Source organism: Ursus americanus, chromosome 8 (assembly GCF_024610735.1).
Source record: "Ursus americanus isolate L20-20 chromosome 8, mUrsAme1.1.p, whole genome shotgun sequence".
In the NCBI taxonomy this organism is placed as follows: domain Eukaryota; kingdom Metazoa; phylum Chordata; class Mammalia; order Carnivora; family Ursidae; genus Ursus; species Ursus americanus.
This window is the reverse complement of record NC_142134.1, coordinates 49,707,332-49,723,694: the sequence shown is the minus strand read 5'-3', so window position 1 is coordinate 49,723,694 and position 16,363 is coordinate 49,707,332. Positions and strand designations below refer to the sequence as shown.

At 37.7% G+C, this 16,363-nt stretch overlaps 1 protein-coding gene across 5 annotated transcripts in view; it reads right to left on the bottom strand.

The window, feature by feature from the left end:
• ATP8A1 (ATPase phospholipid transporting 8A1) overlaps positions 1–16,363 on the bottom strand; it is a 224,253-nt gene that overhangs the window by 144,982 nt on the left and 62,908 nt on the right. For 2 of the 5 annotated variants that reach the window (XM_045816092.2, XM_045816093.2), the window contains exons 7-11: positions 13,304–13,377; positions 7,461–7,530; positions 6,284–6,411; positions 2,015–2,126; positions 514–679 (exon numbers count right to left, since the gene is read on the bottom strand). In XM_045816092.2, coding sequence (XP_045672048.1) covers positions 514–679; positions 2,015–2,126; positions 6,284–6,411; positions 7,461–7,530; positions 13,304–13,377 — 550 coding nt within the window. Of the gene's footprint in view, positions 1–513; positions 680–2,014; positions 2,127–6,283; positions 6,412–7,460; positions 7,531–9,729; positions 9,804–13,303; positions 13,378–16,363 lie in introns of all 5 variants that reach the window. The other 3 variants (XM_045816091.2, XM_087864165.1, XM_087864166.1) reach the window with 2 other exon arrangements.

The following is a 16,363-nucleotide window of genomic DNA, read 5'->3' as shown; positions in this document are numbered from 1 at the left end:
ACAGAGAGAGAGACAGGCAGCGAGAGAGGGAACACAAGCAGGAGGAGTGGGAGAGGAAGAAGCAGGCTCCCAGCGGAGGAGCCTGATGTGGGGCTCAATCCCAGAACACTGGGATCACGCCCTGAGCGGAAGGCAGATGCTTAACGACTGGCGCCCCCTTTTCGTGCTTTAAATATAATCAATCTGCTTTCTTCACCAGGTAGCTAGCTAACCACCAGTGTTAAAATATTTTTAAAGAATGAATAACATTAATAAAAGTAATATTAATAAACTAACATTTTATACTACTCTAGAGTGATCATTATATTTTTAAGGAGTCTGAAATTTTAGAGACTCTAACAACATTTTACTTTCTTTTACTGGAAATTGCTTTGAAAAATAAAAATTAAATGCCCCATTATCTTGGCAACAAGGTTTTCTTCTTAGGAATTACAGGAAATCCCATCAGCCGTGAAACAAATACATGTTTTAATGGAAGAAAAAAATAAATACAATAGGCACTTTAATGCTTACAGTTTAGGTTGAGATACCAGTCCTTTCCAGAATGCCTCCGATTCCAAATGGCCGAGCCCACAGAACAGATAAGAGACATGGCAATTAAGATACAAAATAAAATCAAAATTTGTACATTTGTAATCCGTTCCACATTTGAGAGTTTAAGTGGTGGACTTGTTGAATTCTGTAGAAAGAAACAAGATGAGCAATAAAAAATGTGGACAAATTGATTTAGTAATGTATTTGGCATTTTGATGAAGATGACAAAGTAAGTCACAACTCAAAATCTAGACATGGGTAGACACCTGAAAATTATACAGAAAAAAAGTCACAGATGTAATAATCTGTCAAATGTCAACCACTTTTGTTTTCCCCTAAAGGACACAATACCACTAAGCCTTTTTCTAGGATGTAAAACAATAATAAGAAGAGAAGGAAGTAATATTCCTTTTAGAAACATAACTTTTGCATTGTGGCAAGGAAGATGAACAATGTGTTCTACTTAAGCAAATAGGGTAGATGAGAGGCATTTAGCAGCTCAGCTCAGAAAAGAGGCAGAGAGGGTGGCCTGTGCACCCATCACCAGCGACCTGGATGTTCCAAAGTATGAAGGGCCACATTTAAAGGATCTCTGGTTTCTATATTTCTGGTGGCATTTAGGAACTGTTTTACTGAACACAACAACAATCTAAGTCGTCCTGGCTATAAAGAATAACAGAAGTAAGTTTCCTCAGCTGTGGTTAATGTTAACGATTATGCTACATCACTGCTAACCAAGGCATTCATAGAACAGAAAATTAAATCTGTCGTAATAGATACAAAATAATGGTTTACAGAATTTATAGAATGGTTAGGGGTGGAATCATTAATAGCCGTCCCATTTGCCTGTTGATGAGGTCTCTGTCACTTTACAGTGTATAAAGTTATCAGATCTTAAAGCAGATTTTCATTTAGTATCTTAAAATAGTTTTGCCTACCCATCTAACCACTGAACACTTATATCGTAACACAGAGAAGAAGCTTCTCCAGGCATGTGTCAACATTACAAGTGCTAAGACTAAAGCTGATTAAAAATGGCTGAACATAAAAATGTTACCAAAAAAGGATCAACATTTGATTCACAAATTCTTCTTTTAGTTTTATGAAAAAATGAAAACAGTTCTAAACTTTGATCACTGTATTAAAATAAAATTATAAGACAAATTCTTTAATGTAGAGCACTCATCATTGCATAGACGACTAGTATCAACCACTGCCATGGTGAGTAAATGTTGCCAGAGGACCAATACTTAAAAGCATCGGGAGTTCATGCATTGTTGATCTCTGATGAAACTATTCTTGAGAGCATGAGCCATTTTATGGGCCCAAACACCGAAGAACAAGATTCTGAATGTAGAGAGTGGGGTCCTGGAATCCGTGACAGATGGTCGGCTATGTTTGGGACGACTGCATAGAGAGCTACAAATAGCCCATTTTGAAGAGAATAGGTCCACAAGGTTTTCATAGATAAAAATCCCACCTGCATCAGCTTGGTGTCATGTCCAGTGTAGACAACTATTCCATGAACCCACTGTGTATTTCTCAACTGGGCGCCTCGAAGGAGAATCTGATCTGCTCCCAGGGGGACAGTGCTATGACAGATGATGTTGACATTAGAAACAACATTTTCTAAAATGCTTCAGAATTCTATAGCTACTACATAGTTCCAGCGAAGGTTCTGGAAATTATAATAGCCCTTCTCACATTTACTTTATTTTTAGAAAAGAAGTAATTTTTCTACCAGTAAGAATAATTTTTTTTACACAAGGACAGCTGGAGGGAAGCATTTCAGTTGCTTCTCTTTAGCACCAAACCAAACCAGCCATTTCCTACAACTTCACAATCCAAGATAGTAGGCAATGTTTTGGAATTCAGAGGCTAATTTTCAAACCTATTTAAGACTTTTCCTGATTTAGTAAGTCTGTTTAGGTTTCTGAGATGTTTGGAAGCGGTGAGGTTAGGGGATCTGCTCCCCCTCCCACACCTAATTAAAAATAGTTTTATGCATAATAAAGGTTCAAAAAATAGACAAGGCAAGGTAAATACACAGATCTCATCATACATTTGCATTGCCATCTCTGTCCTACAGAGATAAGTCCTGTATTTAAAATATCTAGGGTAATTTATTGTATTTGAATATCAATTTTCCAAGAACTTTAAGTTTCCAATCAATGGTAAGCATCTAACAAGTCTTAAACATTCCTCTGAAATGACAGCAAATTGAGGATATCCATTCCATATAATTTAAACCACATTTTTTCATGAATAAAGGCCATGTTGGGTCTTTCATGGGTTCTTGGTAAAACTACCCACAATGGTAGGTTGTTGGTTGACACAACCTCACACAGAGATATCAGAAAGGTACAAGCTCTCACAGATGTAGTGGGATTCTTGATGGAAATGTACTACACAAGGTGAAATGGCTCAATGTTTCCCATCACTATGTCTTCATTTTATTTAATTAATTTATTTTTTTAAAGATTTTATTTATTTATTTGACAGAGATAGAGACAGCCAGCGAGAGAGGGAACACAAGCAGGGGGAGTGGGAGAGGAAGAAGCAGGCTCATAGCAGAGGAGCCTGATGTGGGGCTCGATCCCATAACGCCGGGATCACGCCCTGAGCAGAAGGCAGACGCTTAACTGCTGTGCCACCCAGGCGCCCCTATGTCTTCATTTTAGTATAAAAAAAAAGCAGGAAAGAAATGTCAGATATAAAGAAAAATACATTAAAAAAAATCTTCTGGAAAAGGAAGGAAATCTTCTCCTAAGAAAAGTTTCCAGAGAACACAGAACTTGTTACAACTTCTTGGCCAGTAAAGGCAAAGTGAGGTTGAGTCTTCCATTTCTGGTGGGCTTTTTATGGTCTGGTAGGTGTCTAAAGCTAATATGGGCTTGGGCCCTTGACCTTCTTTCAGGAACTACACAAAGGTCACTGGGGCTCAGGTGAAATCAATCCAGATGGGTGGGTAATAACAGTACCTAAAGCCCTCTACTTAAATAAGCCTTTAGGAAACAGTGTACGCCAATCTAGAAAAAGAATACAGCGTCTACAATTCTCATTCTTTCTGCACAACAGCATGCCTTTCAGATCCATCTGGAAGGGAACCCCTCTTGTGTATATCTCAAGATTCGGGGTGTACTTCAGAGTTGGGAGGGGACCTTAGGCTTAAAGCACATTTCCTAGAAGTTCTTGGGAAGCTGCTAGACTATGCTCTGGGATACATAGATGCCATCGGTTCCTCACGTATAAAATGGGGTCTAATATGACAACTGTCACCTCAGCATTTGTGGTGTGAATTGATTGGAATTAGGTACGAACTCTCCAAAAGCAAAAAAAAAAAAAAAAAAAATACTACTTTTCAATTACAAGGACTCAACAAGAGTTAGTTATTAGATTTCATCAGAGTTGGAATTCCAAAAATTCTGGCATTAGACAATGACTCTCATCCTTAATAATGGAATCAAAGAACACTCATTCCAAACAAAGAGGCTCCAAGAGTGCTGGGTAATCACTGTAAAAGTCAAATGTGCTACAAATACAAAGGTATCTGTTTCCACTTCATATATTTTAAAGCATATTATATAAATTCTATCTGTACCCTAAATCTTGGCACGATCATACAAAGTTTCTCTTCCACTGCGTGGATTTGCTTGGCATTGATTTTGATGGGAAACTGATGAGAAATGGAAGCTGGCCAGTTAGGAATGTCAGACTACAGAAACATTACTTATATAAATGGCCAACTCTATTATTAGTCTATAACCATATGTTCATTCTGTGAGGTCACTCTGTGCAAATTTTAGAACAATATATAATTACTTCACAAATTACAGGAAAGCTTTTGGTGGATCTGAATGAGGATGACAGTTTAGGGTATATTTCAAATGTCCTTTAGAATTCAAATACTATATAATAATGCAATTACAAAATAATGAAAGCACGGACAATCTCTCAGGCTGGTGGAATGAACTAGGGCATTTAGCTGGCCACGACATCTAGGTAAGGTAGGTAAGGTACACTGTAACGTAAAGGAGACAGGGGAGAAGAGAAGGGAGGGAGATCGGAAAGACCACCCCCCCCTCCTGCCAGGTTCTGCTCCATTTCTGGTCCCTTTTGCAACAAAGCTCCTCGGAAAATCTGTCTAAACCTGGTATTTTCAACCCCTTCCACTCTCTCAGACTCACTTCATCAGGCTCCACCTGTTCTAACCAAGCTCAAGGATTTCTACTTGATAAATCCAACCTCAGTTGGATTAATTCTCAGTCTCACTGCACTTGACCAGCAGCAACATCTGACCCACTTTAGTCACTCCCACTGCCTTGGTAGAGTTTCCTCACTATATCTCAGCTTCTTCTTACCAACCTGACTTTGGTTTCTTTTGCTGGTCCCTCCTCTTCTCTCAGCCTTAATGTTGCAGAGTCTTAGGACAGTCCTTGGGATTCCCCACCTTTCCATGCATACCCTTTCACCCTCAGTGATTTCTTCCATTTCCATGGCTTTAATTATCTACACCAACTATTCCCACGTTTATGTCATGACACAGGTCTCTATCTCAAGCTTCAGGCTTACATATTCATCTGCCTCCCTGACACAAACTTATTAAGTCCAAAACTGAACTGTTGATACCCCCCCCCCCCCCACTGCAAAGTCTCTAACGGATGCCCATTTCACTCAGATTAGCACCCTACAATAGCCTTCAAAGCCTTGCATGGTCTTTCTTTCACTACTCTTTCTTGGTGACTCCACTCCAACCACACTGGCCTCCCTGAAAGTCTGTAACTACTCCAGATGCTTTCCCACTTTAAGAAGATATAGTACTATAACTAATAATTTTCACTGACTATTCCTTCCGTCTGGAATCCTCTCCCTTCAGATATATGAATGACTAACTTCCTTACTTGCTACTCACCTGGCTCAAATGTTACCTGCTGAAAGAGGCTTATTGTAACAATCCTAACCCAAAGTGATTCCCTCCCAAGGACTCCCAATCTGCCTTGTCTTGTGCTATTTTTTTTCCAAAGCGTTTGTCACTCTCTACAGTATAAAGTTTTCTTATTTATCATTTTCTTATTTGTTTGCCCTTCCCTTATTGCAAGAAAGTAAGCTCACAAGGGCAGGTATATTTATCTCTTTTGTTCATTGCGGTCTCCTTAACACTTGTAACTAGCTTAGACTACTAGGTGCTTAATACTGGTTGAATCAATGAGGGAAGAGTCAGGAAAGAGAAGTGGGAAGGGAAGAAGAGCAGGAATCAGATAATGGCAAAGATAACTACAGATGATAACACGGCCTAGAAAAGAGCATATGAAATGATACAGAAAAGAAGACAAGAAATTATCCAGTACAATGAACTCCTTGGGGGTAGAGTCTAAACTCCTTGAGGCACCTATAGATCACAGGTAAGGACCCAAGCCATGGAGACTGCAGATAGGCCTATAAATAAGTATTCTGGCCAAAGAATAAGCCACAAAACAATGCGCCAGAAGCCTGGCATGTCCCTGCAAACATCAGCGGTACCATACGCATACTGTTAAGAGCTAACATTTCTGCAAAAAGACTCTTGGTGGAAAGTAACATACAAATCCTTAAGAAAGAGGTTTTGAGCACTCAAACTTAGAGCATGAGAAAAGAATATGCACCCAGGCTTGGAAAACACCCAGGCTTGGAAAAGCCAGGCTTGGAAAACAGGGCAATATGCTTGAGACACAGTGAGTTCTGTGCTTTTATGAAGACCAATTTTACATACCTATGTCCATCAAGCCTTATGTTTCCAACAAAATCATACAGATGTCTGTTTGGACTTTCACACTCGATTCTGCCAGAAATTCTCATCAAACTGTCAATGTCTTTTATATCTGATGTTGCTGGTAAGCCCTGTTTAGAAAATTTTAAATAAGCAAAAAATTAAATGAGTTGCATGTGGGAGGGAGGGGGGATTCTGAATTCATCTAGGCCTTAAGATCTAAGAGATTCCACAGTTTTATAAGCAAGTCTCCCCCCTTATACAACACTCTTTGCCAAATCATAATTAAGGGGATACCTTCCTCTCTGCTTGAACACAAGAGTAGGGCAGCTTTTGTGAAAGTTCGAAAACATATTTGAGACTATAACTTGTCTGAAAAGATATTTTGAAGTCCTCAAAGAACTGTTTGCTTCCAAAAATAAAATTAATATTTAGCACTATACAGTCTGTCTGCTGAATCTCAAAAAAGGGAATGAAAAATAAATAGAATCTATGTCCAAAGAAGAGTCAGTACGTTTCTGTTCTTTTAGTTCACAGAGAAGGAAAACTCAGAAATAGTTCTTCCCTCTGGCCAACTGGATTCCATTAGCAGGAAGTGGACAGACCCTTGCTTCCCGGGGCAGTCTGAGTTTGGATGCTATGATGACCTATTTCTCCCACATCCCAACCTTCCCAATGTCATTGCCATCATTCACCTAGAACCCAAGAGAGTACATTTTTTAAAAGTCCCTTTAAATGACTGCTGCTTTCTATCAGGAATGGTATGGGAAGCAAATATAGAAATCTAAAACTATTCCCTGAGATTAGTGAGACTTTTAGAACAAACAATGGAAACTCTGTCTTTTCAATACGGCAAAGCCAAACCATGATTTTGTCCAGGGGAATAGGGAAAATAAACAAGTGAACCCCTGTCAAAGCACTTAGAACTACTAGTATTATTATCAGTGTTGGCTATTACATCAAATACTAAAAATATTACAAATAGTATCTAGATGATGGACCATAGTTAATCAGGCAAGTAAATCTGAGTCTTCCATTATATTTGAGGTATCCTCATAGAGGCTCAATGAGAAAGTATTTGCAATTAGAATTACATCAGTTCAAGACAATGACAGAAATAAAGCTCTTGATTCCATGTAATAAATCAGCAAACATTATATAAACCTGAATTAGATCTTACCTGCCTAATTTTCAGGTTTGTCTCACCATCTAAGTTGGACGTCTCAATATAGCACATGGCCTGGGGCTCACTGTTGTTTAAAATTGAAAAGCAAAAAGATTTAGTGGGGGGAGGAAAGCATAATAATAACTTATTTCAATGCTCAGACTCACTGAAGCCTTTTGTTCTAAACAAAGCTCTAGCTGGTCTAGTTTCTTGATGATTTTCATTCTAACTGCTAAATGCTGGGAGGCAGAACCCATGCATGACTGATCCATAGATCAGCTTTTCAGCTAGAACGACCAAAAAGCCATTTCCTGACGACAATCAGTACTGATCTTCAAGATCATGTAAATGATTAGATCTGTCATAGGATACTTAAATTGCCCATCCAGACAGACACAACACAGACTCTATCTGAAATGTAAAGTAGTTTGTGTCCAGATTTATCTTCAGCTCAGAAATATCAAGTGAGATTTCATGCTTGCAGCCCATGTATAAATTGGTTCAGGAAAGTGTTTGATTAGAGAGCTCCAGATTGCTGCTTCCGCAAACTTGCATTTACTACCTTTTAAGAAGAGATGAATAGGATCGCATGAATCACAATATTTACATTTTAAGGCTACTTTAAAAAACCGTATAGGCAGATTTTACGATGAAAGTAGATAGACACTCTTCTCCTTCTGTTTTTTTCTTTCTGTTCCTGTTCTATTTCTTAAGGTCATTTCAGAGATTCTCGTGGGAGAAAACCCTGAAACTAAAGCCAGCCAACTTGGCCATCTTACTCCTTGAGCTGAACCTAGAAGATCCACTTCATGAGGCCCCACCAGGGTGTTTTTGGGAAGTCTGGCAAGCAGGGGCTGGTGGCAGGGGTCTGCCTCAGTTCTGTCACAGGTGGCACACCCTGGACTGTTTATGTCCTTCCCCTTCACAAACTGACTTTAACGTGCCCAGCAATTACAGACAGGTGAGTTTGCCATCTACTTGTATAATTGGATCCTCGAGTATCAGGAAAAGTGTTCTGAAGTGATATCAATCTCATGAACACTTAGTTATACAATAAACCCAATTAATGTCATATAAGTAACTATAAATGTGATCTCAGATAAGCATATGTCTTCAGAGTTAGAAAGGAAACATTCTGTCAGTTCCAAACACCTGGAATCTTCTAATCAACTTTCAATTTGTACATGTGCAAAACAGACTAATTCCAAGTTTCAGAAATGGGCATGTAGCTTAGTTTTGTGACCTGCAGATTTGTGAAAGTTGCTGAAACATATGGTCATTGATCAAATATTTTACAGATTCATTTTAAAGTAACTTTGCAAGTTCTTCAATTTACTCTATGGACTTTTTCCGCCCCCTCCCATAAAGGCTGATCCTTTAAACGGAGACTTTAAACGGCTAGGCAGTTAAAAAGTCAAATGGCTGACTTCTATTTGAAGTGGGGCAAATAAAATGCATCCACATTCAGAACATTCTTAATCCCTTAAGACAGCTGTTACTGAAGCAGTTCTTAATAGTGCTATGAAAAAGCAGCAAGAGGTTTTACATAAGGACTCATGCTAGATAAATATTTCAGCAAATTATGGTGACATCCTAAACGCAAACTACAGTCAGAGAGGCAAAGCAGGCTTTTTGATTAGTAAGTGGAAAAATGAAACAAGATGCATATCACAATACAGACACTAGTAGACAGCCGAACTTTTACCACAGTCACATGCACTTTGTTACTAGTTACAAGTGGGATAAAAATGGATCCCGAAGCATGCGGTACAAAATGGACAACATCCAGCTCTGTGCAGGGGGTCCTCCGTAAACCCTAGATAAGCCCAGATTACAGTCATCATTGCGGAAGGGATTCCATAGAACTTATAGAAAATTTCAATCATAAGAATAAGACAAAATTTCTCAATAACCTCATTTCATGAAAAGCTTCACACTGTTCAAAACAGTATCCTGGAGAGGTATTATATTCAGCCTTAGTATTTAGGCACGTTATTAAATACAAATATATGTTTATGATGTATAGGAAATTAAAGTCTACCTTTACAGTCATGCCTCATAGACTCCTATTGGTAACAACAGGAGCTCAATCTGCCCCCTTGAGGGACAAACTGTATTCATAAAAGGCCTTTAAGGTATTAGTGAAATGTCTATCTCCAAGAAGTATAAAAATTTTTGTTTTTAAGGAAGAGACATTGAAGTCAACCATCTCTGGGTGTAATTGTTCTCTGTTGTAGGGTGAGGATCCACATACACACATCCTGTACGACTCAGCGGTTCTAACCTTGAGGACAGGCTGATGAGATCTGCTGGGAGATGTTCCCCATTGGTCACTTTCACTATTTCCCCTACTGCCACCTACAGGTCCCAGTTTAAAATAATTAAAACAGAAAAAAAATGAAAAACAGAAAAAAGAAAAACCAAACAAATGGACAAAAGAGACAGAAGGTTTGAAATTATTATAGAAAATAATACATGTTAATAAAAATGTCTAATGCCAATTTTTTCAAAATTTATTTTGATCAGGTCTAAAGGCACAAGAAAACATGACATATTCAAGGATTACTTACTTTTAAGCCCAATATTTAATTTTTAATGTAGAAACTTTTGATTGTTTTAAAGTTCATTTGCCAAGACTCTCTTATCAAATAAAAACATAATTTTATATAGAGAGCTTTTTTTTTTAATATAGATTTTCCTTTCTCCAATTCCTTACTCTCATGCCATCTCTTGTATGCCTACTTCTACCCCAGAAGGAAAGAATTGTGGAAAACATGTTTTAGGCTTTTGAGAAATCAAGTATACCGTACTAGTCCTCCCTGCCCCTACCCACACACTAAAAAAAAAGTAATAGATATTTTCTGATTCCAAAACATTTTCAAAGTTAATTGCATACATATCATTAAATTTAATGCAAAGCTATAAAGATATAGATCTTAGGATGTTAGAAGGCATAATTGCAGTATTTTGAGCTGTTCAATAATTAACTACTCTTGGTGATGCATTGTCTCAGAAGGGTAAGCCTTTGAATCCAGGGAAAGTTTTTCAGAGGATATAACAGACATGCCAGCAACCTGTGTGGACTTGAATTAACAGCTTGAGTTATTTTACTCTGTTTTATACTTTCTAAACTCATATACATGTATTTGTTTGTTATGTACTAAAATCTCAGCTTCTTCTTGTCAAAGTGAAAATCAATGAAACACACTAACTTTCAATAATGTTCATGCTTTAATTTCAAACCACCTCAAAGAGGGAGCACTATTAGTGATTAATTGAAAAATATTTGGAAATTAAAATACTATAAACTGTTGCTTATGCTTACTGTTAAATGGTGCTCACCTGCAGGTGAGAATCACCATGTCCTTACTTTGATAGTAGACAGTGTGGCATAATGAACGTATTAGATTAGGGATTAAGCGTCTCAATCTTGACCTAGTCATTAGCTAAAGTTAAATGGCAAAAAATAAGACAAAGTCAAGATTCCACTTTCTCTTAAATGATGACCTATTTCTTTGGGTTTTTTGGTTAAGTAGGCTCCATGCCCAGTGTGGAACCCAACATGGAGCTCAAACTCTCAACCCTGAGATCAAGACCTAAGCTGAGATCTTGGATGATTGACAGACTGAGCCACCCAGGCATCACAAAACTTCTACCTATTTTTTAAGGCTAATGTAGGTTCACAAGAGTAATGCAAAACCTTTTGAGGAAAAAAAAAAAAAAAACCCTAAAAGGTGGTATTTTGCCACCGGGATAGAAATATGTAACTGTAGAGGCTTTATACTTTACTTTGAATCCTACTAACTAAATGCAATGAATCAGATAATCTTTGGAGCAAGTTAATCTCTGTGGATGTTATATTAAGTTACAGAAACTACTGGGGCACCTGGCCAGCTCAATAGGTAGAACGTGTGACTCTTGATCTTGGGGTTGTGAGTTCGAGCCCCACGTTGGATGTAGAGATTACTTAAAACTAAAATCTCAAAAAAAAAAAAAAGATATAGACACTATTTCGATCTACCGTATCTACAGCTACACTACAATATCTATAAGCCACCAGTGAGTGTTTTTAATGTTGAGAAAATAAGTGCTGTAAAAATGCTCTAAACTTCAAGAAATTTAAGCATCAAGTTTTCTGGGAGTTTTTGGGGCTGGATAGAGGTAGATGAAAAATCTTTTTTAAACTTTCACTTCAGAATTAAGTATAAAGTCAGAGCAATGTAGTCAACTATCTTCATACTTCTGAGCATACAAAAAATAAATACCATTATGGTTCACATACATGATACTCTCTATGATAAGTTCTGTCTGTGATAGGTTTAATCAGGAAAACAGCATTCCTTTCTTAAATTGCTGGAGCGCTTTACTATCATTTTGAATTCTGTCACATGACATTTAGATGGTCAGTCATCTACTACACTTATCAACCGTTTACTTAGTACCACCAAGTGCACATTGTTCTATCGGCTAGTCATTCCTAAAACTTGAAAGATAACTGAATTTAAATAAAAAGGAGAATCAGGAAATATTAGAGCTCGATCATTTACTCCATCTTCCTCATGTTAAAAGATGTGAAATCAAGGCCTGAAAGATTAACTATTTTGTTCAAAATCATGAACCTAGGATAAGAAGAACCCTGGTTTTCTGTCTTCTCCTGAGCAAAGCTTTCTCTAGTATTGATGTGAGATAATGACAAGAAGTTCACTGTTAAGCTCATTCTCACACAGCCACGTGTGGAGCAGCACCTCTACTTCAGTGTTATTTTTTATTTTTATTATTTATTTTTTTTAAAAGCATTTATTTATTTGACAGAGAGAGACACAGCGAGAGAGGGAACACAAGCAGGGGGAGTGGGAGAGGGAGAAGCAGGCTTCCTGCTGAGCAGGGAGCCCAATGCGGGGCTTGATCCCAGGACTCTGGGATCATGACCTGAGCCGAAGGCAGACGCTTAACAACTGAGCCACCCAGGCATCCCTACATCAGTTTTAGATAACTCTTATTTGCTCAGTTAAGTTTCACTAACTTGTTATAAATCCAGTCACTTTAAATAATGACCTGATTAAACAGATTTTGAAAAAAGGGCACTGTCCATATTTACATGTGGATTTTACAAATAAAACTGTCCAAGGAAATGATGATAAACAACCTCTAAGATATTAAAAAAACATTTTTCTTAATTTATATTAGGACTAGTGTTACAGTTTTTAAACCCCAAACCATTTGAAAGTCACATTCTTTAAAGGGTAACAGTGCCATATGTTCTGAATACTAACTCATGACAATCTTAAAGATGAATAAAACAAAAATTATCTAAAATTCAGTTGTAGAAAGAACTTAAAGAGCAAAATAATTTTTTGTTGTTGTTGTTGGAAGAGTATGGCATTTCAAAAGGTATGACGACAAAAAAGAAATCATTTATCCATTTTCTTGTACTAATGCACCATGAAAATCAAGGAACTTTGGAGGGATATACGAATGCATCATAAAGAAATTTATCATGAACGAGGATTGCAAGATAAAATCAACAGAACCCAATTCATGTATTATTTAAAAGAAATGACAGGAAATCTTAGGAGTTAGTGGTCCGCAGAAAAGGATTTGGACATATCCAGAGAGAGTAGACTCCTAACTGTAATTATAACTTTTGAATTACACAGTATAGGACCTATTGCTTATTCTACATGGCAAGCATGAAAGAGCCCATTAAGTCCAATCGATTTTTTTAATGTTTAATTCAAAATCATTAGAGAGGTTTAAAATTCTTCGTTTATTCCTTATTTCCTTGGAGAAATCACAAGGTCAATGCAGGGTAGAGAAACCATCCTCTACACTGTTTGAGCATCAGTAGGTATCTCTACCTTGATGAGAGAAGTACAGTGTCAGCAGGTATATACTCTTTGCCTTTTATTATAACTATATCTCCAACATTTACCTGAAAGAAAACTGGGAATTGGTTAATTATCTGCATTGAAAGATAGTTACAAATATACAACCCACTGTACTTAAGCAAATACAATAAAAAATGGTTACTGGCAAACAAGAACCACTTATCTACACAAAATGGCATAAAATTATTTAGGAGTAAGGCCAAGGATGGAGCAGCCCTTTACGTTATGAACACTGTATCTTTGCTTTTTATCAACTACATGACTTATCTTAATAAATTCACCCATTTTTCCCACTTAAACGACATCTCAACTTCTCATATTCTCTGTCCATGACATAAAAATAAAAAGGAGGAATTTACCCAGTGCGATTTTTACTGTTTAAGGAAACCTCGATGCAACCGGAAAAACCAATTTTCATACATATGATCAGTACTCCACATGATGACCTTATGAAATAGGTGTTAGTTATAATTCACAGTTTATGGAGAAAGAAATGAATCTTCGCTCTAATTTATCTGCCTAAGATCACAGTGACAGGAAGAGCTTACACTCAATCCTCTGTCTGCAAAACCTGATTGTGCATAAGTAAATATAGTAAAACGATACTGTATTTTAAATAAATAAATTTTAAAAAAGCTTAATCTTTTCCTGGTTTTGCCACCTGGCAGCATTTTTGTGGGCATGGCCTAAAGACAAAGATACAGTAAGGTCAGAAACTTTTTAGAAGTGATTCAAGTGATAGGCTTGTCACAGAGCTTTTAGCAAACAATAGGACTCCAACTAAGTAACTTGACCAAGTTACACTGATAACCACTCCCATTATATCATCAAAGTGCCCTCTCTCTTAGTAGCCAAATAAACCTACAAATAAGTTTCAATACTTAATCAAGAAAAGAAAAACCTTTTTTTGTGTGAAAGTCTTTTTGTTCTTTCCTCTCCTTACTTTTCTCTGAACCCCAAAATAACATTTTATTGGGGAAAAGGAGAGAATTGTGTCCTCGGTGGGAATTACAATAAAAAAATTATTTCAGAGGCAGCCCACGGTGGTCTACTGGGGCAGGAACAGTTGGGGAAGGTTGGAGGGGGTCTTCTAGTCTATGGTATGTATGTTGGTTACCCAGGTAGGGAAGCTCTGATTCCCAAGACATTTTAGCTGAAATCTGGATGATTTGAAATTGACAAATTTCCAGGGACCTTGGAATCACACATCCCCTCCCTCAAAAAAGGGCAAATTGGGAAATTAAAAACAAACAAACAAAAAACAACAACCCAGCAAGTATGGGTGTAAATTGGCCCTTAATGTGTTGGGATAGTCCTCTGACAGCACCCAAGATCAAGAAGTATCAGGTTACTGGAGCATTTAGAATGTGCTGCCCAGGCTACCATTTAAATGTTCTTTAATCTCCTTTTGTGTGTTAATGTTTGTTCTCCAATTAGACTAGATATTTCATAAAATTGGGATATTTGTCTACATTACAGTGGAAGAGTTTACTGGTTAGCATTTAAAAATCCCAAATTGATCGTACTGCTTTCCCACATCTTTATTCATTGTTAAGACAAAAGCAAGGCTTGTAGTCCTTAAACTGAAGAGGAAAACAAACCATTAACACCTTATAAGGTATAGTGTTGTGACTCAGTGGCCTGGGAAAACCAAGGGTTCACTGAGAGCTAAAGTAGTTCTTGCAGTAGAGGGAGGAGAGCAGGGAACAGACCTGCTCCCTGCTTGTGATACCTAGGTTTTAGATCACTTCTCAAACATATCCAAGCACCTCTCTCTTTTCCATTCTGAGCTCCTAAAATGGATTCACCTCTTCCAGCCCAGTTTGTATGTAAGAATAACAGACAGAAGGGAAAGTCAAGACAGCAAAAATTCCTTGAGCATGTATTCTCACTGGAGGAACAATACAACAAATCAGCTTTAGCTTCCCAAATACTGAAGTTAAGGAGATATTTAGGGCTTTAGGCTACTACCTGGAGCCTTCTGAAGTGACTGACATTAGTACCTACAACTGAGGATTATGTAAAAGGCTAAGCTAATAGACTGATTTAAAATCTTTGTACAATTGTAGGCCCCGGCATATTCATTTTTTTACTAAGGAATTTTTGACGATATGAATTTTTAATCCAAAGAAATACATTTCATAGTGGAAACTGCATGCATTAAAGCAGCTTTAGAGACTGCCCTGTACACTTGCATACAGCCCATCACTCCATGCTTCCCTATAAAGCCAGGACAATGTGTGGATTCCTCCTCAATTCTCCACCTGCAACTATCCCTAAAGCCTGGGAACAGTCTCAGCTGTATCTCAACTTGAAGAACTGGACTTTGTGGTAAGGGCAATGAAGACAGCAGCTTGCAAGTCAAGAGTGTAGATGCAGTGCTTTGCATGGGGCTTTGTAATTGCAATACTTTCTTTGAAAAGCAGACAGAGAAAAGGCTTCAGGGCAAACCGGAGGGATGAACTGTTCCTGTCTGGGAGCTGAAGTCGGCCCATCAGTGAATGGCTGTTTGTACCCAGTGCACATTTGTAGGTCCTCTGAGGACCATTAAAAGGCAGCCACAGCAGCCGCACATTGAGAAAAACAAAGAAAGCAAGTCTTGAACTAAAGCCCACTTGCACTAAGGTTTATCGTATTACCTTGGCACGAGGCTCAGACTCTTGGTTTTGGTTTATTGATTTTATTTTTAATTGCACAAAATGTGACATAAGCTAAAAGAAAAGACTTGCCCCAAAATCTGGCTAACCCAACAAGCAAGCCTGCTTTCATGCCTGTCCACTTGGTGTCAAAGAAACCATTTTTACATAGCTGATGTCTTAGTGTACATGGCTCTGTTCTTTTCACCTATGTTTATATTTTATGAAACAGGAAACTTCATATATCTTGCTTGCTGCTATGAGCTCCCTGCTTGGCACATATACTCAATACATAAACTTTTCTGTGATGCCACAATATACAGCTTTCATGTATCACAAAATATGCCAAAATGTAGAATGTCATAATTAAAAAAATGCTTTCCTTATTGTTAGA